The sequence below is a fragment of the Convolutriloba macropyga genome, chromosome 11, assembly GCF_964194025.1.
Source record: "Convolutriloba macropyga chromosome 11, txConMacr16.3, whole genome shotgun sequence".
Taxonomy (NCBI): Eukaryota; Metazoa; Xenacoelomorpha; order Acoela; family Convolutidae; genus Convolutriloba; species Convolutriloba macropyga.
Window position 1 is genome coordinate 57831863 of NC_134478.1, and position 24834 is coordinate 57856696.

At 46.1% G+C, this 24834-nt stretch overlaps 1 protein-coding gene across 1 annotated transcript in view; it reads right to left on the reverse strand.

Annotated features, from left to right (window-relative positions):
* Positions 1-1426: 1426 nt before the first annotated feature.
* The window catches only part of LOC142349981 (uncharacterized), a 54170-nt gene continuing 30762 nt past the window's right edge, over positions 1427-24834 (reverse strand). Inside the window, exons 4-5 of the mRNA XM_075401857.1 lie at positions 4464-4754; positions 1427-4018 (exon numbers count right to left, since the gene is read on the reverse strand). Of these exons, the coding sequence (XP_075257972.1) occupies positions 1515-4018; positions 4464-4754 (2795 nt within the window). The 3' untranslated portion in view covers positions 1427-1514. The remainder of the gene's footprint in view (positions 4019-4463; positions 4755-24834) is intronic.

The following is a 24834-nucleotide window of genomic DNA, read 5'->3' on the forward strand; positions in this document are numbered from 1 at the left end:
GAACACATTTAGAACTTTTTTCTTTCATGCAGTTTTTAATCTGAAAATTGGATTAGCACGTTTTTTGCTAATTGAAATATGGAAAACAGAAAGTAAAAATTTAAGATCGCGCAGCAGTGTTGATCAAAAATGAAACGTATTTATTTGACTTTTTTTACTCTGTTATTGGTCGTTAAAATATTTATAGCCAGAATATCGAGATATATTCACTCTAGTTACATCTATTTTTAAAATATAGATATTTATGAAAAAAGAGTTTTCTTAACTTCTTGGCACTGCTGCTCTGAGTGATTTTACTGTAGCTTTACTCTGTACTTTCCTTATTACATGAGTTAAAACATCAGGTGAATTGCTCTCGAACGACCGAAGAGCTGTTGGCTTCGTCAGTAGCTAGCTACTGTTTAGTGAAGCTAGCCTTTGCTTAATTGGAATGATGTAAAGTGAGCGAAGCGGGAGGGGGGGGGGGGTGCGCGTGCACCGGCGAGGGTGGGGGCAACAGTGGGGGGCGGGGCAACGGTGGGAGGGTATTTTGGCTGCAGTGACCGCTACGCCTTGAACGATTGGCAGTGGTGGGGATTGGGGTGAAGTGAGATGGGGCTGATGTGGGGGGGGGGGGGTCAACCTCTAGAAACCACACTTCACACCATAAGTATAAGTCTCCAAAACAGTTTCTGTGAAACGGATACTTGGAGACTATTAAGCTGAAAGACTCTAACAGAACTCAATGTCTGTCCGCTGGGCGCTACCCTTTAATCCGGTTTTTAAGGACGAAGAGTTAAATGGATCAGCAGAAATATCGGTCATGAGAAAAATCGCATTAAAGAAAGACCGACAGGACTAATATAATTGCTACAAACTTCGTTTGAGAGTTATTAATAAAAAAGTTGGAAGTAATTTCCTCTTACTCGTGCCGATTGGAAGTTTTAATGAAAAGTGTTATAGCAATGATCAGAAATTGTGTTTTTGCTCTTTAACCTTAAGATGCATCGCTGCATTTTCGATGGTCGATTACAACCAAGAGACATTTTAAATTAATTGTTGAAAATTCCTTCCGGCACTGCCAAAGAATCTCTAAAAGGTGAAATTGTTTTGAAAAAAACTTTACTGGTACCCAACCAAAGTATGATGAACATTCTATCGTATAGTAATAGACTATGGTTAAAACGAAACACTTTTCAAAAGAGGTTCCACATTTCGAATTTATGGTTTCTATTGTCCCAATATACTGAGCAAAAGCACAGACGCTACGAAGATTTTTATAACTTAGAATTCGCCTATGAAGAAGTTTTGAAAGAAATTGGGAAATTCTGGAAATTTGTCCTAAACTGTTCAAGAATCGAAAGCATTTTATGGTAGAAGGTTTATTTCAGAACGTTAGACGGAAAACTCCAGAAAGCTGATTTTAAATTTCAAGAAATTGGGATAAAAATTTGCAACAAAAATTTTCAAATGTGAAAACTAATTTTAAAAACTAACATCATTGGACAGATTGTAGCCTCGCGCGTGTATTGCATTTATTTTCTTTTACCGATAAAATCTAGAAATCGGCTTCTAACTTTCCCATAGTCAATTTCAGTTTCCCCGGGTAGAGATACTTTCACCTCGTGCCATTTCGTATCTATAAAAGTTTTCTCAAACTTTTTTCGATTTGAATCTTCCGAATTCTGAGCCTGAACTTGTTTCACTACTGTAGCCCAGCGTGAATAGTTTTTGTTTGTAAATAATTTGTTTGTTTTTGAGTCGTTGTTGACATTGGTTGTTTCTGTTGGTGAATTTGTAATGTTCGTGTTGTTTTCTGTTGGTGGTGGCGCAGTTTTAGACGCCGTACTATTTCTTGATGCTGAAACTAGTTGGTTATTTCTAGTTGTATGTGTCTCAATTTGAGCTTTTGGTGGTGTTTTCGGAGCTATTTTGGCAGTTTTTGATTGGTTAAGAGGTGTTTTTGCAGATAGTTGCCTCCCGCTGCTAACTCGCGAGTCATTTCTAGTAGCGGTACTCGATTTTGTCCGATCTGTCCACGCAGTTTTGCTGGCTTCTTTTTTATTGATTTCAGAAACTTTAAAACCATTGTGAGGTGAGCTTTGGTCATCATTTATCAATATCGAACAATCGACACTTTCATCGTGTTCTGTGGCACTTAATGTCCTCGGCGAAGTTTGGGCAATATCTGATGCGTTTGTTTTGCTATCGCTTTCGTCTTTTAGTTTTAGGTTTCGTTTTCTTTTGTTCAAACAGCGCTTTACTTTATATATTACTAAACCGATAGTTATAATTGAGAGCGTAGACGATACCGTTGCAATAATTATCAACCAGATCGGAATCGACGAATTTTTACTATTTTCGTCAAAATCGTGAAAAAATGTGCTAATATTACTTGCTGAATTTTGAACGGATTGCATAAATTTAGTCGTGGAAGTTTCCAAATGAAGCGATTCTAGTGTAAGCTCTGCCTCTGGCGCAACCGATGACGTAATTTCAGATGTTGCATCAACTAATTGCGTAATTTCCGTTCGTGCTAACGTAGATGACATAATCGATGCAGTTTCAATCGCCGTTGATTGCGTCATTTCCGGCGTTTGTGAGTGCGATGACGCAATCAAAGGTTTAGTCGTCTGAACTGATTGCGCAACTTCTCCGGTTGGTTTAATAGGTGACGTAATAGGCAGCACTGAAGTACTTCTGCTCTGCGTAACATCCGATGGTGACATAATTGAAGGCAAACTTGGAAATGTAGATTTCACCGATTGCGCAACATTTGAAGTCGGTTCCAACAACGAAGTATTCGGGGAAAGAGTTGTTTCCTCAGATTGCGTAATTTCCGGTGACGTCGCAACCGATGACGCAATTTGAGCAGTTGTAAGAATTGCCGACTGCGAAGTGTCCCGTTGATTTGCAACAGATGACGTAATAGTGGGCAACAATTCTGTAACATTCGCGGAATTATCATTCGTTGGGATTGGCTGTCGTACTGCAGAAGTCTGAGGAACCTGTGGTGTATTTTGTGACGTAACGGCAGATGACGTAAGAGCAGTTGTTTTAACGGTTGAATTTTCCACGTTTGGTGTTGTTGTTGTTTGCGGTGACGTCACCGGTATCTTTATCCCGACAGTTGACTGGGCGACACTCGGCGGTGTCGGGTCCTTTGATGACGTAATCGAACTCGTTGCCATGAACATTGATTGCGTAACATCCGGTTGCGATGCAGTCGATGACATAATCGGAATAGTTGATGTAAATGCTGACGTACCAGCCTCCGGCGTGGTTTTGATTTGTGAACCAATTGGAGAACTTAACATAGTTGCTGATTGCATAACATGGGGTGTCGATAAAAGTGACGACCCGCTAGTTCTTATGAAAGTCGATTTCATATCATCAGGAGTTGATGTGTATATTTTACTGGTCCCAGTAACGCTCGTTTGTATATTTGTGGATTTGGACATAGTCGGTGATATTCTAGATGTTGTTGATAGAACAGATTGCGCAACTTTTGCGTGTGATGCAACGGATGATGTAAGCAAAAGTGCTGACGCACTCGTAGATTGCGTAATTTCGGGAGTTGGTCCGATAGATGATGTAATCATCGATAATGCCTCGTTCGTAGATTGCGTAACTTTGGAAGCAGTAACTGGAGATGTCTGTGACCAAGTTTTTCCGACGGTCGAACTCGAAATATTCGATGTCGTCGCGGGTTCTGTTATCGGATGAGAATTTGTAGACTCTTTTAGTCGAGTGCTTTGATGTTGAAAACTTGCCGGTGACGTCACAGGTAAAACTGTAACATCAACTGTCGTTTGTTTTTCAGACACGTTATTATAAAAAAATGAAGTTAGGTTAGTTAACTGTTGAAAAATCGTTGTTGCATAAATTGTGGTCGATATTGGAGTTAGAGGAGTAGATGGAACGTGGGCAGTTGCCGAGGGTTTTAATGTTGTTTTGGAAGTTTGAGAGGTCGTTCCTTTAATCGTTGACGTTCCCATATCGTGAAAAGTTGGTTGCGGGGGAGGGGTCGGAGCTGGCACTAAAAATACACTCCTAAGTGAACAATTATCTTAAGGTTTGGTCTCGACTGTTGCAAAATGAAAACAATTTTGCCCAATATATTTTCCCAATATTTACGCAATATTTCACAAATACAGCAGATAAATAGCAATGTTTTCTTTCAAGCTTCGTGTTATATTTCAACTTTCTACTTTGTATCTATCTACTCCCCCCAGCCCTTTTGTAATCCCCTCCCACGCCCACAGGTCATATAAGTTTTCCACTCCCCCATGACCCGAGAGGCATGGCCAGACGCTCTAAATGCGCAGCTCTTTAATAGTATAACAACAATAACATGTCCTTTAATTTGAAAACCGAATTTATTATAGTAAATTGGGGGTTTATTTCCCTTAATCCCGGAACAGAATAGAGTGAATTTTATCATTCAAACTTGAAAATTTGGCATGACTTATATAATATCTTACGTGTGGCTGTTATCAAAACTGAGGCGGACGTTTTCTTGTCTCTATTAGCACAGAACGAAACAGGCTTGACGGCATAAGTCCTAGTTGGTTGCAGACCATCGAATACGATTTGTTTACTGTCACTGATGTCTAACCCAGAAAGCTCAATTTCAGCTTCACCCACTTCGGCGTCATTTAGAAACAACTGGATATTGAATTTGTCCATGTTTCCGAAATATGTAACTGTAATTGTGAATGTTATTGACGAACTTTTCACAGACAGTGACGAATAAGCGAACTTTGGGTTCGGGCCTGAAAAAAGATGGCTTGTTAAACTTTTCACGACCTGCTCTAGTGTTTTAAAGCACTATTGAAGGCCACTCGACGTGAAACCCCGGGTCGAATGTCCTCCCTAAAATCCTCCTATTTTGTTGTTAAGAGTGGGGGGAAATTTGTTTATGAGGGGTAAATTGATGTAAGAGTGTGGGGGTATTTTTTTGAGGGGGTAAAATGATGTAAGAGATGGGAGAACTTTCGAGGAATTACCCCCCCCCCCCCCCTGAATAAAAATGCCATGTAAGAATGGGCAGCAATGGGAGGACTTTTGAGGAATTACCCCCTGACTTAAATTGTCATGTAAGAGAGAGTGGGCTGCAATGGGCTGCAATGGGAGGACTTTTCAGGAATTACCCCCTGACTAAAATTGCCATATAAGAGAGAGTGGGCTGCAATGGGCTGCAATGGGAGGACTTTTCAGGAATTACCCCCTGACTAAAATTGCCATGTAGGAGAGAGTGGGCTGCAATGGGCTGCAATGGGAGGACTTTTCAGGAATTAACCCCTGACTAAACTTGCCATGTAAGAGAGAGTGGGCTGCAAAGGGCTGCAATGGGAGGACTTTTCAGGAATTACCCCCTGACTAAAATTGACATGTAAGAGAGAGTGGGTTGCAATGGGCTGCAAGGGGAGGACTTTTCAGGAATTACCCCCTGACTAAAATTGACATGTAAGAGAGAGTGGGCTGCAATGGGAGGACTTTTCAGGAATTACACCCTGACTAAAATTGACATGTAAGAGAGAGTGGGTTGCAATGGGCTGCAAGGGGAGGACTTTTCAGGAATTACCCCCTGACTAAAATTGACATGTAAGAGAGAGTGGGCTGCAATGGGCTGCAATGGGAGGACTTTTCAGGAATTACCCCCTGACTAAAAATGGCATGTAAGAATGGGCTGCAATGGGAGGACTTTTCAGGAATTACCCCCTGACTAAAATTGACATGTAGGAGAGAGTGGGCTGCAATGGGAGGACTTTTCAGGAATTACCCCAAGAATAAAATTGACATGTAAAAGAGAGTGGGCTGCAATGGGAGGACTTTTCAGGAATTACCCCCTGACTAAAATTGTCATGTAAGAGAGAGTGGGCTGCAATAGGCTGCAATGGGAGGACTTTTCAGGAATTACCTCCTGACTAAAAATGGCATGTAAGATGGGCTGCAATGGGAGGACTTTTCAGGAATTACCCCCTGACTAAAATTGACATGTAAGAGAGAGTGGGCTGCAATGGGCTGCAAGGGGAGGACTTTTCTGGAATTACCCCCTGACTTAAATTGACATGTAAGAGAGAGTGGGCTGCAATGGGCTGCAATGGGAGGACTTTTCAGGAATTACCCCCTGACTAAAAATGGCATGTAAGAATGGGCTGCAATGGGAGGACTTTTCAGGAATTACCCCCTGACTAAAATTGACATGTAGGAGAGAGTGGGCTGCAATGGGCTGCAATGGGAGGACTTTTCAGGAATTACCCAAAGAATAAAATTGACATGTAAAAGAGAGTGGGCTGCAATGGGCTGCAATGGGAGGACTTTTCTGGAATTATCCCCTGACTTAAATTGACATGTAAGAGAGAGTGGGCTGCAATGGGCTGCAATGGGAGGACTTTTCAGGAATTACCCCCTGACTAAAAATGGCATGTAAGAATGGGCTGCAATAGGAGGACTTTTCAGGAATTACCCCCTGACTAAAATTGACATGTAGGAGAGAGTGGGCTGCAATGGGCTGCAATGGCAGGACTTTTCAGGAATTACCCAAAGAATAAAATTGACATGTAAAAGAGAGTGGGCTGCAATGGGCTGCAATGGGAGGACCTTTCAGGAATTACCCCCTGACTAAAATTGTCATGTAAGAGAGAGTGGGCTGCAATGGGCTGCAATGGGAGGACTTTTCAGGAATTACCCCCTGACTAAAATTGCCATGTAAGAGAGAGTGGGCTGCAATGGGAGGACTTTTCAGGAATTATCCCCAGACTAAAATTGCCATGTAAGAGAGAGTGGGTTGCAATGGGAGGACTTTTCAGGAATTATCCCTTGACTAAAATTGCGATGTAAGAGAGAGTGGGTTGCAATGGGAGGACTTTTCAGGAATTATCCCCAGACTAAAATTGCCATGTAAGAGAGAGTGGGCTGCAATGGGCTGCAATGGGAGGACTTTTCAGGAATTACCCCCTGACTAAAACTCCCATGTAAGAGAGAGTGGGCTGCAATGGGCTGCAATGGGAGTACTTTTCAGGAACTACCCCCTGACCAAAATTGACATGTAAGAGTGGGCTGCAATGGGCTGCAATGGAGGACTTTTCAGGAATTACCCCCTGACTAAAATTGCCATGTAAGAGAGAGTGGGCTGCAAAGGGCTGCAATTGAAGGACTTTTCAGGAATTACCCCCTGGCTAAAATAGACATGTAAGAGTGGGCTGCAATGGGCTGCAATGGGAGGACTTTTCAGGAATCACGCCCTGACTAAAAATGCCATGTGAGAGAGAGTGCTGCAATGGGCTGCAATGGGAGGACTTTTCAGGAATTACCCCCTGACTAAAATTGCCATGTAAGAGAGAGGGCTGCAATGGGCTGCAATGGGAGGACTTTTCAGGAATTACCCCCTGACTAAAATTGCCCTATAAGAGAGAGTGGGCTGCAATGGGCTGCAATGGGAGGACTTTTCAGGAATTACCCCCTGACTAAAATTGACATGTAAGAGTGGGCTGCAATGGGCTGCAATGGGAGGACTTTTGAGGAATTACCCCCCTGACTGAAATTGCCATGTAAGAGTGGGCAGCAATGGGCTGCAATAGGAGGAGTTTTCAGGAATTACCCCCTGACTAAAATTGCCATGTAAGAGAGAGAGGGCTGCAATGGGCTGCAATGGGAGGACTTTTCAGGAATTACCCCCTGACTAAAATTGCCATGTAAGAGAGAGTGGGCTGCAATGGGCTCCAATGGGAGGACTTTTCAGGAATTACCCCCTGACTAAAATTGCCATGTAAGAGAGAGTGGGCTGCAATGGGCTGCAATGTGAGGACTTTTCAGGAATTACCCCCTGACTAAAATTGCAATGTAAGAGAGAATGGGCTGCAATGGGCTGCAATGGGAGGACTTTTCAGGAAATACTCCCTGACTAAAATTGCCATGTAAGAGAGAGTGGGCTGCAATGGGCTGCAATGGGAGGACTTTTCAGGAATTACCCCCCTGACTGAAATTGTCATGTAAGAGTGGGCGGCAATGGTCTGCAATGGGAGGACTTTTCAGGAATTACCCCCTGACTAAAATTGACATGAAAGAGTGGGCTGCAATGGGAGGACTTTTTAGGAATTACCCCCTGACTGAAATTGCCATGTAAGAGTGGGCTGCAATGGGCTGCAATGGGAGGACTTTTCAGGAACTACCCCCTGACTAAAACTGCCATGTAAGAGAGAGTGATTCGCAATGGGCTTAAATGGGAGGACTTTTCAGGAGTTACCCCCTGACTAAAATTGCCATGTAAGAGAGAGTGGGCTGCAATGGGCTGCAATGGGAGGACTTTTCAGGAATTACCCCCTGACTAAAATTGACATGTAGGAGAGAGTGGGCTGCAATGGGCTGCAATGGGAGGACTTTTCAGGAATTACCCAAAGAATAAAATTGACATGTAAAAGAGAGTGGGCTGCAATGGGCTGCAATGGGAGGACCTTTCAGGAATTACCCCCTGACTAAAATTGTCATGTAAGAGAGAGTGGGCTGCAATGGGCTGCAATGGGAGGACTTTTCAGGAATTACCCCCTGACTAAAATTGCCATGTAAGAGAGGGTGGGCTGCAATGGGAGGACTTTTCAGGAATTATCCCCAGACTAAAATTGCCATGTAAGAGAGAGTGGGTTGCAATGGGAGGACTTTTCAGGAATTATCCCTTGACTAAAATTGCGATGTAAGAGAGAGTGGGTTGCAATGGGAGGACTTTTCAGGAATTATCCCCAGACTAAAATTGCCATGTAAGAGAGAGTGGGCTGCAATGGGCTGCAATGGGAGGGCTTTTCAGGAATTACCCCCTGACTAAAACTCCCATGTAAGAGAGAGTGGGCTGCAATGGGCTGCAATGGGAGTACTTTTCAGGAACTACCCCCTGACCAAAATTGACATGTAAGAGTGGGCTGCAATGGGCTGCAATGGAGGACTTTTCAGGAATTACCCCCTGACTAAAATTGCCATGTAAGAGAGAGTGGGCTGCAAAGGGCTGCAATTGAAGGACTTTTCAGGAATTACCCCCCGGCTAAAATAGACATGTAAGAGTGGGCTGCAATGGGCTGCAATGGGAGGACTTTTCAGGAATCACGCCCTGACTAAAAATGCCATGTGAGAGAGAGTGCTGCAATGGGCTGCAATGGGAGGACTTTTCAGGAATTACCCCCTGACTAAAATTGCCATGTAAGAGAGAGGGCTGCAATGGGCTGCAATGGGAGGACTTTTCAGGAATTACCCCCTGACTAAAATTGCCCTATAAGAGAGAGTGGGCTGCAATGGGCTGCAATGGGAGGACTTTTCAGGAATTACCCCCTGACTAAAATTGACATGTAAGAGTGGGCAGCAATGGGCTGCAATAGGAGGAGTTTTCAGGAATTACCCCCTGACTAAAATTGCCATGTAAGAGAGAGAGAGGGCTGCAATGGGCTGCAATGGGAGGACTTTTCAGGAATTACCCCCTGACTAAAATTGCCATGTAAGAGAGAGTGGGCTGCAATGGGCTCCAATGGGAGGACTTTTCAGGAATTACCCCCTGACTAAAATTGCCATGTAAGAGAGAGTGGGCTGCAATGGGCTGCAATGTGAGGACTTTTCAGGAATTACCCCCTGACTAAAATTGCAATGTAAGAGAGAATGGGCTGCAATGGGCTGCAATGGGAGGACTTTTCAGGAAATACTCCCTGACTAAAATTGCCATGTAAGAGAGAGTGGGCTGCAATGGGCTGCAATGGGAGGACTTTTCAGGAATTACCCCCCTGACTGAAATTGTCATGTAAGAGTGGGCGGCAATGGTCTGCAATGGGAGGACTTTTCAGGAATTACCCCCTGACTAAAATTGACATGAGAGAGTGGGCTGCAATGGGAGGACTTTTTAGGAATTACCCCCCTGACTGAAATTGCCATGTAAGAGTGGGCTGCAATGGGCTGCAATGGGAGGACTTTTCAGGAACTACCCCCTGACTAAAACTGCCATGTAAGAGAGAGTGATTTGCAATGGGCTTAAATGGGAGGACTTTTCAGGAATTACCCCCTGACTAAAATTGCCATGTAAGAGAGAGTGGGCTGCAATGGGCTGCAATGGGAGGACTTTTCAGGAATTACCCCCTGACTAAAATTGACATGTAAAAGTGGGCTGCAATGGGCTGCAATGGGAGGACTTTTGAGGAATTACCCCCCTGACTGAAATTACCATGTAAGAGTGGGCAGCAATGGGCTGCAATGGGAGGACTTTTCAGGAATTACCCCCTGACTAAAATTGCTATGTAAGAGAGAGTGGGCTGCAATGGGCTGCAATGGGAGGACTTTTCAGGAATTACCCCCTGACTAAAATTGCCATGTAAGAGAGAGTGGGCTGCAATGGGCTGCAATGGGAGGACTTTTCAGGAATTACCCCCTGACTAAAATTGCCATGTAAGAGAGAGTGGGCTGCAATGGGCTGCAATGGGAGGACTTTTCAGGAATTACCCCCTGACTAAAATTGACATGAAAGAGTGGGCTGCAATGGGCTGCAATGGGAGGACTTTTGAGGAATTACCCCCCTGACTGAAATTGTCATGTAAGAGTGGGCTGCAATGGTCTGCAATGGGAGGAATTTTCAGGAATTACCCCCTGACTAAAATTGCCATGTAAGAGAGAGAGAGAGAGAGTGGGCTGCAATGGGCTGCAATGGGAGAACTTTTCAGGAATTACCCCCTGACTAAAATTGCCATGTAAGAGAGAGTGGGCTGCAATGGGCTGCAATGGGAGGACTTTTCAAGAATTACCCCCTGACTATAATTGACTTGTAAGAGTGGGCTGCAATGGGCTGCAAGGGAGGACTTTTGAGGAATTACCCCCCTGACTGAAATATCCATGTAAGAGTGGGCAGCAATGGGCTGCAATGGGAGGACTTTTCAGGAATTACCCCCCTGACTAAAATTGCCATGTAAGAGAGAGTGGGCTGCAATGGGCTGCAATGGGAGGACTTTTCAGGAATTACCCCCTGACTAAAATTACCATGTAAGAGAGAGTGGGCTGCAATGGGAGGACTTTTCAGGAATTACCCCCTGACTAAAATTGCCATGTAAGAGAGAGTGGGCTGCAATGGGCTGCAATGGGAGGACTTTTCAAGAATTATCCCCTGACTAAAATTGACATGTAAGATTGGGCTGCAATGGGCTGCAATGGGAGGACTTTTCAGGAATTACCCCCCTGACTGAAATTGTCATGTAAGAGTGGGCTGCAATGGTCTGCAATGGGAAGACTTTTCAGGAATTACCCCCTGACTAAAATTGCCATGTAAGAGAGAGAGTGGGCTGCAATGGGCTGCAATGGGAGGACTTTTCAGGAATTACCCCCTGACTAAAATTGCCATGTAAGAGAGAGTGGGCTGCAATGGGCTGCAATGGGAGGACTTTTCAGGAATTACCCCCTGACTAAAATTGCCATGTAAGAGAGAGTGGGCTGCAATGGGCTGCAATCGGAGGACTTTTCAGGAATTACCCCCTGACTAAAATTGACACAAAAGAGTGGGCTGCAATGGGCTGCAATGGGAGTACTTTAGAGGAATTACCCCCTGACTGAAATTGTCATGTAAGAGTGGGCTGCAATGGTCTGCAATGGGAGGACTTTCCAGGAATTACCCCATGACTAAAATTGCCATGTAAGAGAGAGTGGGCTGCAATGGGAGGACTTTTCAGGAAATACCCCCTGACTAAAATTGCCATGTAAGAGAGAGTGAGCTGCAATGGGCTGCAATGGGAGGACTTTTCAGGAATTACCCCCTGATTAAAATTGCCATATAAGAGAGAATGGGCTGCAATGGGAGGACTTTTCAGGAATTAACCCCTGACTAAAATTGCCATGTAAGAGAGAGTGCGCTGCAATGGGCTGCAATGGGAGGACTTTTCAGGAATTACCCCCTGACTAAAATTGCCATGTAAGAGAGAGTGGGCTGCAATGGGCTGCAATGGGAGGACTTTTCAGGAATTACCCCCTGACTAAAATTGCCATATAAGAGAGAGTGGGCTGCAATGGGCTGCAATGGGAGGACTTTTCAGGAATTACCCCCTGACTAAAATTTCCATGTAAGAGAGAGTGGGCTGCAATGGGCTGCAATGGGAGGACTTTTCAGGAAATACCCCCTGACTAAAATTGACATGTAAGAGTGGGCTGCAATGGGCTGTAATGGGAGGACTCTTCAGGAATTACCCCCTGACTAAAATTGCCATGTAAGAGAGAGTGGGCTGCAATGGGCTGCAATGGGAGGACTTTTCAGGAATTACCCCCTGACTAAAATTGCCATGTAAGAGAGAGTGGGCTGCAAAGGGCTGCAATGGGAGGACTTTTCAGGAATTACCCCCTGACTAAAATTGACATGTAAGAGTGGGCTGCAATGGGCTGCAATGGGAGGACTTTTCACGAATTATCCCCTGACTAAAATTGCCATGTAAGAGAGAGTGGGCTGCAATGGGAGCACTTTTCAGGAATTAACCCCTGACTAAAATTGCCATGTAAGAGAGAATGGGCTGTAATGGGCTGCAATGGGAGGACTTTTCAGAAACTACCCCCTGACTAAAATTGCCATTTAAGAGAGAGTGGGCTGCAATGGGCTGCAATGGGAGGACTTTTCAGGAATTACCCCCTGACTAAAATTGCCATGTAAGAGAGAGTGGGCTTCAATGGGCTGCAATGGGAGGACTTTTCAGGAATTACCCCTGACTAAAATTGCCATGTAAGAGAGAGTGGGCTGCAATGGGCTGCAATGGGAGTACTTTTCAGGAATTACCCGATGACTAAAATTGACATGTAAGAGAGACTGGGCTGCAATGGGCTGCAATGGGAGGACTTTTCAGGAATTACACCCTGACTAAAATTGCCATGTAAGAGAGAGTGGGCTGCAATGGGCTGCAATGGGAAGACTTTTCAGGAATTACCCCCTGACTAAAATTGCCATGTAAGAGAGAGTGGGCTGCAATGGGCTGCAATGGGAGGACTTTTCAGGAATTAACCCCTCAGTAAAATTGACATGTAAGAGTGGGCTGCAATGGGCTGCAATGGGAGGACTTTTGAGGAATTACCCCCCTGACTGAAATTGTCATGTAAGAGTGGGCAGCAATGGGCTGCAATGGCAGGACTTTTCAGGAATTACCCCCTGACTAAAATTGCCATGTAAGAGAGATTGGGCTGCAATGGGCTGCAATGGGGGGACTTTTCAGGAATTACCCCCTGACTAAAATTGCCATGAAAGAGAGAGTGGGCTGCAATGGGCCGCAATGGGAGGACTTTTCAGGAATTACTCCCTGACTAAAATTGCCATGTAAGAGAGAGTGGGCTGCAAGGGGCTGCAATGGGAGGACATTTCAGGAACTACCCCTGAGTAAAATTGACATGTAAGAGTGGGCTGCAATGGGCTGCAATGGGAGGACTTTTGAGGAATTACCCCCCTGACTGAAATTGTCATGTAAGAGTGGGCAGCAATGGGCTGCAATGGGAGGACTTTTCAGGAATTACCCCCTGACTAAAATTGCCATGAAAGAGAGAGTGGGCTGCAATGGGCCGCAATGGGAGGACTTTTCAGGAATTACTCCCTGACTAAAATTGCCATGTAAGAGAGAGTGGGCTGCAAGGGGCTGCAATGGGAGGACATTTCAGGAGCTACCCCTGACTAAAATTGCCATGTAAGAGACAGTGGGCGGCAATGAGCTGCAATGGGAGGACTTTTCAGGAACTACCCCCTGACTCAAATTGACATGTAAGAGTGGGCTGCAATGGGCTGCAATGGGAGTACTTTAGAGGAATTAGCCCCCTGACTGAAATTGTCATGTAAGAGTGGGTTGCAATGGTCTGCAATGGGAGAACTTTTCAGGAACTACCCTCTGACTAAAATTGCCATGTAAGAGAGACTGGGCTGCAATGGGCTGCAATGGGAGGACTTTTCAGGAATTACCTCCTGACTAAAATTGCCATGTCAGAGAGAAGGGGCTGCAATGGGCTGCAATGAAAAGACTTTTCAGGAATTACCCCCTGACTAAAATTGCCATGTAAGAGAGAGTGGGCTGCAATGGGCTGCAATGGGAGGACTTTTCAGGAATTACCCCCTGACTGAAATTGCTATGTAAGAGTGGGCAGCAATGGGCTGCAATGGGAGGACTTTTCAGGAATTATCCCCTGACTAAAATTGCCATGTAAGAGAGAGTGGGCTGCAATGGGCTGCAATGGGAGGACTTTTCAGGAACAACCCCCTGACTAAAATTGCCTTGTAAGAGAGAGTGGGCTGCAATGGGCTAAAATGGGAGGACTTTTCAGGAATTATCCCCTGACTGAAATTGCCATGTAAGAGAGAGTGGGCTGCAATGGGCTGCAATGGGAGGACTTTTCAGGAATTACCCCCTGTCTAAAATTGCCATGAAAGAGAGAGTGGGCTGCAATGGGCCGCAATGGGAGGACTTTTCAGGAATTACCCCCTGTCTAAAATTGCCATGTAAGAGAGAGTGGGCTGCAAGGGGCTGCAATGGGAGGACATTTCAGGAACTACCCCTGACTAAAATTGACATGTAAGAGTTGGCTAGAATGGGCTGCAATGGGAGGACTTTTCAGGAATTACCCCCTGACTAAAATTGCCATGTAAGAGAGAGTGGGCTGCAATGGACTGCAATGGGAGGACCTTTCAGGAATTACCCCCTGACTAAAATTGCCATGTAAGAGAGAGTGGGCTGCAATGAGCTGCAATGGGAGGACTTTTCAGGAATTACCTCCTGACTAAAATTGCCATGTCAGAGAGAGTGGGCTGCAATGGGCTGCAATGAAAAGACTTTTCAGGAATTACCCCCTGACTAAAATTGCCATGTAAGAGAGAGTGGGCTGCAAGGGGCTGCAATGAGAGGACATTTCAGGAACTACCCCTGACTAAAATTGCCTTGTAAGAGAGAGTGGGCTGCAATGGGCTAAAATGGGAGGACTTTTCAGGAATTATCCCCTGACTGAAATTGCCATGTAAGAGAGAGTGGGCTGCAATGGGCTGCAATGGGAGGACTTTTCAGGAATTACCCCCTGTCTAAAATTGCCATGAAAGAGAGAGTGGGCTGCAATGGGCCGCAATGGGAGGACTTTTCAGGAATTACCCCCTGTCTAAAATTGCCATGTAAGAGAGAGTGGGCTGCAAGGGGCTGCAATGGGAGGACATTTCAGGAACTACCCCTGACTAAAATTGACATGTAAGAGTTGGCTAGAATGGGCTGCAATGGGAGGACTTTTCAGGAATTACCCCCTGACTAAAATTGCCATGTAAGAGAGAGTGGGCTGCAATGGACTGCAATGGGAGGACCTTTCAGGAATTACCCCCTGACTAAAATTGCCATGTAAGAGAGAGTGGGCTGCAATGAGCTGCAATGGGAGGACTTTTCAGGAATTACCTCCTGACTAAAATTGCCATGTCAGAGAGAGTGGGCTGCAATGGGCTGCAATGAAAAGACTTTTCAGGAATTACCCCCTGACTAAAATTGCCATGTAAGAGAGAGTGGGCTGCAAGGGGCTGCAATGAGAGGACATTTCAGGAACTACCCCTGACTAAAATTGACATGTAAGAGTGGGCTAGAATGGGCTGCAATGGGAGGACTTTTCAGGAATTACCCCCTGATTAAAATTGCCATGTAAGAGAGAGAGTGGGCTGCAATGGACTGCAATGGGAGGACATTTCAGGAACTACCACTGACTAAAATTGACATGTAAGAGTGGGCTAGAATGGGCTGCAATGGGAGGACTTTTCAGGAATTACCCCCTGACTGAAATTGCCATGTAAGAGTGGGCAGCAATGGGCTGCAATGGGAGGACTTTTCAGGAATTATCCCCTGACTAAAATTGCCATGTAAGAGAGTGGGCTGCAATGGGCTGCAATGGGAGGACTTTTCAGGAACAACCCCTGACTAAAATTGCCATTTAAGAGAGAGTGGGCTGCAATGGGCTGCAATGGGAGGACTTTTCAGGAATTACCCCCTGACTAAAATTGCCATGTAAGAGAGAGTGTGCTGCAATGGGCTGCAATGGGAGTTTTTTTCGGGAATTACCCCCTGACAAAAATTGACATGTAAGAGTGGGCTGCAATGGGCTGCAATGGGAGGACTTTTCAGGAATTACCCCCTGACTAAAATTGCCATGTAAGAGAGAGTGGGCTGCAATGGGCTGCAATGGGAGGACTTTTCAGGAATTACCCCCTGACTAAAATTGCCATGTAAGAGTGGGCTGCAATAGGCTGCAATGGGAGGACTTTTGAGGAAGTACCGCCCTGACTGAAATTGACATGTAAGAGTGGGCTGCAATGGGAGGACTTTTCAGGAATTACCCCCTGACTAAAATTGCCATGTAAGAGGGAGTAGGCTGCAATGGGCTGCAATGGGAAGACTTTTCAGGAATTACCCCCTGACTAAAATTGCCATGTAAGAGAGAGTGGGCTGCAAAGGGCTGCAATGGGAGGACTTTTCAGGGAATACCCCCTGACTAAAATTGACATGTAGAGTGGGCTGCAATGGGCTGCAATGGGAGGAATTTTGAGGAATTACCCCCCTGACTGAAATTGCCATGTAAGAGTGGGCTGCAACGGGCTGCAATGGGAGGACTTTTGAGGAATTACCCTCTGACTAAAATTGCCATGTAAGAGAGAGTAGGCTGCAATTGGCTGCAATGGGAGGAATTTTCAGGAGTTACCCCGTGACTAAAACTGACATGTAAGAGTGGGCTGCAATGGGCTGCAATGGGAGGACTTTTGAGGAATTACCCCCCTGACAGAAATTGCCGTGTAAGAGTGGGCTGCAATGGGCTGCAATGGGAGGACTTTTCAGGAATTACCCCCTGACTAAAATTGCCATGTAAGAGAGAGTGGGCTGCAATGAGAGGACTTTTCAGGAATTACCCCCTGACTAAAATTGCCATGTAAGAGAGAGTGGGCTGCAATGGGCTGCAATGGGAGGACTTTTCAGGAATTACCCCCTGACTAAAATTGCCATGTAAGAGAGAGTGGGCTGCAATGGGCTGCTATGGGAGGACTTTTCAGGAATTACCCCCTGACTAAAATTGCCATGTAAGAGAGAGTGGGCTGCAATGGGCTGCAATGGGAGGACTTTTCAGGAATTACCCCCTGACTGAAATTGTCATGTAAGAGTGGGCTGCAATGGTCTGCAATGGGAGGACTTTTCGGGAATTACCCCCTGACTAAAATTGCTATGTAAGAGAGACTGGGCTGCAATGGGCTGCAATGGGAGGACTTTTCAGGAATTACCCCCTGACTAAAATTGACATGTAAGAGTGGGCTGCAATGGGCTGCAACGGGAGTACTTTAGAGGAATTACCCCCCTGACTGAAATTGTTATGTAAGAGTGGGCTGCAATGGTCTGCAATGGGAGAACTTTTCAGGAGTTACCCCCTGACTAAAATTGCCATGTAAGAGAGACTGGGATGCAATGGGCTGCAATGGGAGGACTTTTCAGGAATTACCTCCTGACTAAAATTGCCATGTCAGAGAGAGTGGGCTGTAATGGGCTGCAATGAAAAGACTTTTCAGGAATTACCCCCTGACTAAAATTGCCATGTAAGAGAGAGTGGGCTGCAATGGGCTGCAATGGGAGGACTTTTCAGGAATTACCCCCTGACTGAAATTGCCATGTAAGATTGGGCAGCAATGGGCTGCAATGGGAGGACTTTTCAGGAATTATCCCCTGACTTAAATTGCCATGTAAGAGAGTGGGCTGCAATGGGCTGCAATGGGAGGACTTTTCAGGAACAACCCCCTGAATAAAATTGCCATGTAAGAGAGAGTGGGCTGCAATGGGCTGCAATGGGAGGACTTTTCAGGAATTACCCCCTGACTAAAATTGCCATGTAAGAGAGAGTGGGCTGCAATGGGCTGCAATGGGAGTTTTTTTCGGGAATTACCCCCTGACTAAAATTGACATGTAAGAGCGGGCTGCAATGGGCTGCAATGGGAGGACTTTTCAGGAATTACCCCCTGACTAAAATTGCCATGTAGGAGAGAGTGTGCTGCAATGGGCTGCAATGGGAGGACTTTTCAGGAATTACCCCCTGACTAAAATTGCCATGTAAGAGTGGGCTGCAATAGGCTGCAATGGGAGGACTTTTGAGGAAGTACCGCCCTGACTGAAATTGCCATGTAAGAGTGGGCTGCAATGGTCTGCAATGGGAGGACTTTTCGGGAATTACCCCCTGACTAAAACTGCTATGTAAGAGAGACTGGGCTGCAATGGGAGGACTTTTCAGGAATTACCCCCTGACTAAAATTGCCATGTAAGAGGGAGTAGGCTGCAATGGGCTGCAATGGGAAAACTTTTCAGGAATTACCCCCTGACTAAAATTGCCATGTAAGAGAGAGTGGGCTGCAAAGGGCTGCAATGGGAGGACTTTTCAGGGATTACCCCCTGACTAAAATTGACATGTAGAGTGGGCTGCAATGGGCTGCAATGGGAGGAATTTTGAGGAATTACCCCCCTGACTGAAATTGCCATGTAAGAGTGGGCTGCAACGGGCTGCAATGGGAGGACTTTTGAGGAATTACCCCCTGACTAAAATTGCCATGTAAGAGAGAGTGGGCTGCAATTGGCTGCAATGGGAGGAATTTTCAGGAGTTACCCCGTGACTAAAACTGACATGTAAGAGTGGGCTGCAATGGGATGACTTTTGAGGAATTACCCCCCTGACAGAAATTGCCATGTAAGAGTGGGCTGCAATGGGAGGACTTTTCAGGAATTACCCCCTGACTAAAATTGCCATGTAAGAGAGAGTGGGCTGCAATGAGAGGACTTTTCAGGGATTACCCCCTGACTAAAATTGCCATGTAAGAGAAAGTGGGCTGCAATGGGCTGCAATGGGAGGACTTTTCAGGAATTACCCTCTGACTAAAATTGCCATGTAAGAGAGAGTGGGCTGCAATGGGCTGCTATGGGAGGACTTTTCAGGAATTACCCCCTGACTAAAATTGCCATGTAAGAGAGAGTGGGCTGCAATGGGAGGACTTTTCAGGAATTACCCCCCTGACTGAAATTGTCATGTAAGAGTGGGCTGCAATGGTCTGCAACGGGAGGACTTTTCGGGAATTACCCCCTGACTGAAATTGCTATGTAAGAGAGGGGACTGCAATGGGCTGCAATGGGAGGACTTTTCAGGAACAACCCCCTGAATAAAATTGCCATGTAAGAGAGAGTGGGCTGCAATGGGCTGCAATGGGAGGACTTTTCAGGAATTACCCCCTGACTAGAATTGCCATGTAAGAGAGAGTGGGCTGCAATGGGCTGCAATGGGAGGAATTTTCAGGAATTACTCCCTGACTGAAATTGCCATGTAAGAGTGGGCAGCAATGGGCTGCAATGGGAGGACTTTTCAGGAATTATCCCCTGACTTAAATTGCCATGTAAGAGAGTGGGCTGCAACGGGCTGCAATGGGAGGACTTTTCAGGAACAACCCCCTGAATAAAATTGCCATGTAAGAGAGAGTAGGCTGCAATGGGCTGCAATGGGAGGACCTTTCAGGAATTACCCCCTGACTAAAATTGCCATGTAAGAGAGAGTGGGCTGCAATGGGCTGCAATGGGAGTTTTTTTCGGGAATTACCCCCTGACTAAAATTGACATGTAAGAGTGGGCTGCAATGGGCTGCAATGGGAGGACTTTTCAGGAATTACCCCCTGACTAAAATTGTCATGTAAGAGAGAGTGTGCTGCAATGGGCTGCAATGGGAGGACTTTTCAGGAATTACCCCCTGACTAAAATTGCCATGTAAAAGTGGGCTGCAATAGGCTGCAATGGGAGGACTTTTGAGGAAGTACCGCCCTGACTGAAATTGCCATGTAAGAGTGGGCTGCAATGGTCTGCAATGGGAGGACTTTTCGGGAATTACCCCCTGACTAAAATTGCCATGTAAGAGGGAGTAGGCTGCAATGGGCTGCAATGGGAAAACTTTTCAGGAATTACCCCCTGACTAAAATTGCCATGTAAGAGAGAGTGGGCTGCAAAGGGCTGCAATGGGAGGACTTTTCAGGGATTACCCCCTGACTAAAATTGACATGTAGAGTGGGCTGCAATGGGCTGCAATGGGAGGAATTTTGAGGAATTACCCCCCTGACTGAAATTGCCATGTAAGAGTGGGCTGCAACGGGCTGCAATGGGAGGACTTTTGAGGAATTACCCCCTGACTAAAATTGCCATGTAAGAGAGAGTGGGCTGCAATTGGCTGCAATGGGAGGAATTTTCAGGAGTTACCCCGTGACTAAAACTGACATGTAAGAGTGGGCTGCAATGGGATGACTTTTGAGGAATTACCCCCCTGACAGAAATTGCCATGTAAGAGTGGGCTGCAATGGGAGGACTTTTCAGGAATTACCCCCTGACTAAAATTGCCATGTAAGAGAGAGTGGGCTGCAATGAGAGGACTTTTCAGGGATTACCCCCTGACTAAAATTGCCATGTAAGAGAAAGTGGGCTGCAATGGGCTGCAATGGGAGGACTTTTCAGGAATTACCCTCTGACTAAAATTGCCATGTAAGAGAGAGTGGGCTGCAATGGGCTGCTATGGGAGGACTTTTCAGGAATTACCCCCTGACTAAAATTGCCATGTAAGAGAGAGTGGGCTGCAATGGGAGGACTTTTCAGGAATTACCCCCCTGACTGAAATTGTCATGTAAGAGTGGGCTGCAATGGTCTGCAACGGGAGGACTTTTCGGGAATTACCCCCTGACTGAAATTGCTATGTAAGAGAGGGGGCTGCAATGGGCTGCAATGGGAGGACTTTTCAGGAACAACCCCCTGAATAAAATTGCCATGTAAGAGAGAGTGGGCTGCAATGGGCTGCAATGGGAGGACTTTTCAGGAATTACCCCCTGACTAGAATTGCCATGTAAGAGAGAGTGGGCTGCAATGGGCTGCAATGGGAGGAATTTTCAGGAATTACTCCCTGACTGAAATTGCCATGTAAGAGTGGGCAGCAATGGGCTGCAATGGGAGGACTTTTCAGGAATTATCCCCTGACTTAAATTGCCATGTAAGAGAGTGGGCTGCAACGGGCTGCAATGGGAGGACTTTTCAGGAACAACCCCCTGAATAAAATTGCCATGTAAGAGAGAGTAGGCTGCAATGGGCTGCAATGGGAGGACCTTTCAGGAATTACCCCCTGACTAAAATTGCCATGTAAGAGAGAGTGGGCTGCAATGGGCTGCAATGGGAGTTTTTTTCGGGAATTACCCCCTGACTAAAATTGACATGTAAGAGTGGGCTGCAATGGGCTGCAATGGGAGGACTTTTCAGGAATTACCCCCTGACTAAAATTGTCATGTAAGAGAGAGTGTGCTGCAATGGGCTGCAATGGGAGGACTTTTCAGGAATTACCCCCTGACTAAAATTGCCATGTAAAAGTGGGCTGCAATAGGCTGCAATGGGAGGACTTTTGAGGAAGTACCGCCCTGACTGAAATTGCCATGTAAGAGTGGGCTGCAATGGTCTGCAATGGGAGGACTTTTCGGGAATTACCCCCTGACTAAAACTGCTATGTAAGAGAGACTGGGCTGCAATGGGCTGCAATGGGAGGACTTTTCAGGAATTACCCCCTGACTAAAATTGCCATGTAAGAGGGAGTAGGCTGCAATGGGCTGCAATGGGAAGACTTTTCAGGAATTACCCCCTGACTAAAATTGCCATGTAAGAGAGAGTGGGCTGCAAAGGGCTGCAATGGGAGGACTTTTCAGGGATTACCCCCTGACTAAAATTGACATGTAGAGTGGGCTGCAATGGGCTGCAATGGGAGGAATTTTGAGGAATTACCCCCTGACTGAAATTGCCATGTAAGAGTGGGCTGCAACGGGCTGCAATGGGAGGACTTTTGAGGAATTACCCCCTGACTAAAATTGCCATGTAAGAGAGAGTGGGCTGCAATTGGCTGCAATGGGAGGAATTTTCAGGAGTTACCCCGTGACTAAAACTGACATGTAAGAGTGGGCTGCAATGGGCTGCAATGGGATGACTTTTGAGGAATTATCCCCCTGACAGAAATTGCCATGTAAGAGTGGGCTGCAATGGGCTGCAATGGGAGGACTTTTCAGGAATTACCCCTGACTAAAATTGCCATGTAAGAGAGAGTGGGCTGCAATGAGAGGACTTTTCAGGGATTACCCCCTGACTAAAATTGCCATGTAAGAGAAAGTGGGCTGCAATGGGCTGCAATGGGAGGACTTTTCAGGAATTACCCTCTGACTAAAATTGCCATGTAAGAGAGAGTGGGCTGCAATGGGCTGCTATGGGAGGACTTTTCAGGAATTACCCCCTGACTAAAATTGCCATGTAAGAGAGAGTGGGCTGCAATGGGCTGCAATGGGAGGACTTTTCAGGAATTACCCCCCTGACTGAAATTGTCATGTAAGAGTGGGCTGCAATGGTCTGCAAAGGGAGGACTTTTCGGGAATTACCCCCTGACTGAAATTGCTATGTAAAAGAGACTGGGCTGCAATGGGCTGCAATGGGAGGACTTTTCAGGAATTACCCCCTGACTAAAATTGCAATGTAAGAGGGAGTAGGCTGCAATGGGCTGAAATGGGAAGACTTTTCAGGAATGACCCCCTGACTAAAATTGCCATGTAAGAGAGAGTGGGCTGCAAAGGGCTGCAATGGGAGGACTTTTCAGGGATTACCCCCTGACTAAAATTGACATGTAGAGTGGGCTGCAATGGGCTGCAATGGGAGGAATTTTGAGGAATTACCCCCCTGACTGAAATTGCCATGTAAGAGTGGGCTGCAACGGGCTGCAATGGGAGGACTTTTGAGGAATTACCCCCTGACTAAAATTGCCATGTAGGAGAGAGTGGGCTGCAATTGGCTGCAATGGGAGGATTTTTCAGGAGTTACCCCGTGACTAAAACTGACATGTAAGAGTGGGCTGCAATGGGCTGCAATGGGAGGACTTTTGAGGAATTACCCCCTGACAGAAATTGCCATGTAAGAGTGGGCTGCAAGGGGCTGCAATGGGAGGACTTTTCAGGAATTACCCCCTGACTAAAATTGCCATGTAAGAGAGAGTGGGCTGCAATGAGAGGACTTTTCAGGAATTACCCCCTGAATAAATTTGCCATGTAAGAGAGAGTGGGCTGCAATGGGCTGCAATGGGATGACTTTTCAGGAATTACCCTCTGACTAAAATTGCCATGTAAGAGAGAGTGGGCTGCAATGGGCTGCAATGGGAGGACTTTTCAGGAATTACCCCCTGACTAAAATTGCCATGTAAGAGAGAGTGGGCTGCAATGGGCTGCAATGGGAGGACTTTTCGGGAATTACCCCCTGACTGAAATTGCTATGTAAGAGAGGGGGCTGCAATGGGCTGCAATGGGAGGACTTTTCAGGAACAACCCCCTGAATAAAATTGCCATGTAAGAGAGAGTGGGCTGCAATGGGCTGCTATGGGAGGACTTTTCAGGAATTACCCCCTGACTAAAATTGCCATGTAAGAGAGAGTGGGCTGCAATGGGCTGCAATGGGAGGACTTTTCAGGAATTACCCCCCTGACTGAAATTGTCATGTAAGAGTGGGCTGCAATGGTCTGCAAAGGGAGGACTTTTCGGGAATTACCCCCTGACTGAAGTTGCTATGTAAAAGAGACTGGGCTGCAATGGGCTGCAATGGGAGGACTTTTCAGGAATTACCCCCTGACTAAAATTGCAATGTAAGAGGGAGTAGGCTGCAATGGGCTGAAATGGGAAGACTTTTCAGGAATTACCCCCTGACTAAAATTGCCATGTAAGAGAGAGTGGGCTGCAAAGGGCTGCAATGGGAGGACTTTTCAGGGATTACCCCCTGACTAAAATTGACATGTAGAGTGGGCTGCAATGGGCTGCAATGGGAGGAATTTTGAGGAATTAACCCCCTGACTGAAATTGCCATGTAAGAGTGGGCTGCAACGGGCTGCAATGGGAGGACTTTTGAGGAATTACCCCCTGACTAAAATTGCCATGTAGGAGAGAGTGGGCTGCAATGGGCTGCAATGGGAGGACTTTTCAGGAATTACCCCCCTGACTGAAATTGTCATGTAAGAGTGGGCTGCAATGGTCTGCAAAGGGAGGACTTTTCGGGAATTACCCCCTGACTGAAGTTGCTATGTAAAAGAGACTGGGCTGCAATGGGCTGCAATGGGAGGACTTTTCAGGAATTACCCCCTGACTAAAATTGCAATGTAAGAGGGAGTAGGCTGCAATGGGCTGAAATGGGAAGACTTTTCAGGAATTACCCCCTGACTAAAATTGCCATGTAAGAGAGAGTGGGCTGCAAAGGGCTGCAATGGGAGGACTTTTCAGGGATTACCCCCTGACTAAAATTGACATGTAGAGTGGGCTGCAATGGGCTGCAATGGGAGGAATTTTGAGGAATTAACCCCCTGACTGAAATTGCCATGTAAGAGTGGGCTGCAACGGGCTGCAATGGGAGGACTTTTGAGGAATTACCCCCTGACTAAAATTGCCATGTAGGAGAGAGTGGGCTGCAATTGGCTGCAATGGGAGGATTTTTCAGGAGTTACCCCGTGACTAAAAGTGACATGTAAGAGTGGGCTGCAATGGGCTGCAATGGGAGGACTTTTGAGGAATTACCCCCCTGACAGAAATTGCCATGTAAGAGTGGGCTGCAAGGGGCTGCAATGGGAGGACTTTTCAGGAATTACCCCCTGACTAAAATTGCCATGTAAGAGAGAGTGGGCTGCAATGAGAGGACTTTTCAGGAATTATCCCCTGAATAAATTTGCCATGTAAGAGAGAGTGGGCTGCAATGGGCTGCAATGGGATGACTTTTCAGGAATTACCCTCTGACTAAAATTGCCATGTAAGAGAGAGTGGGC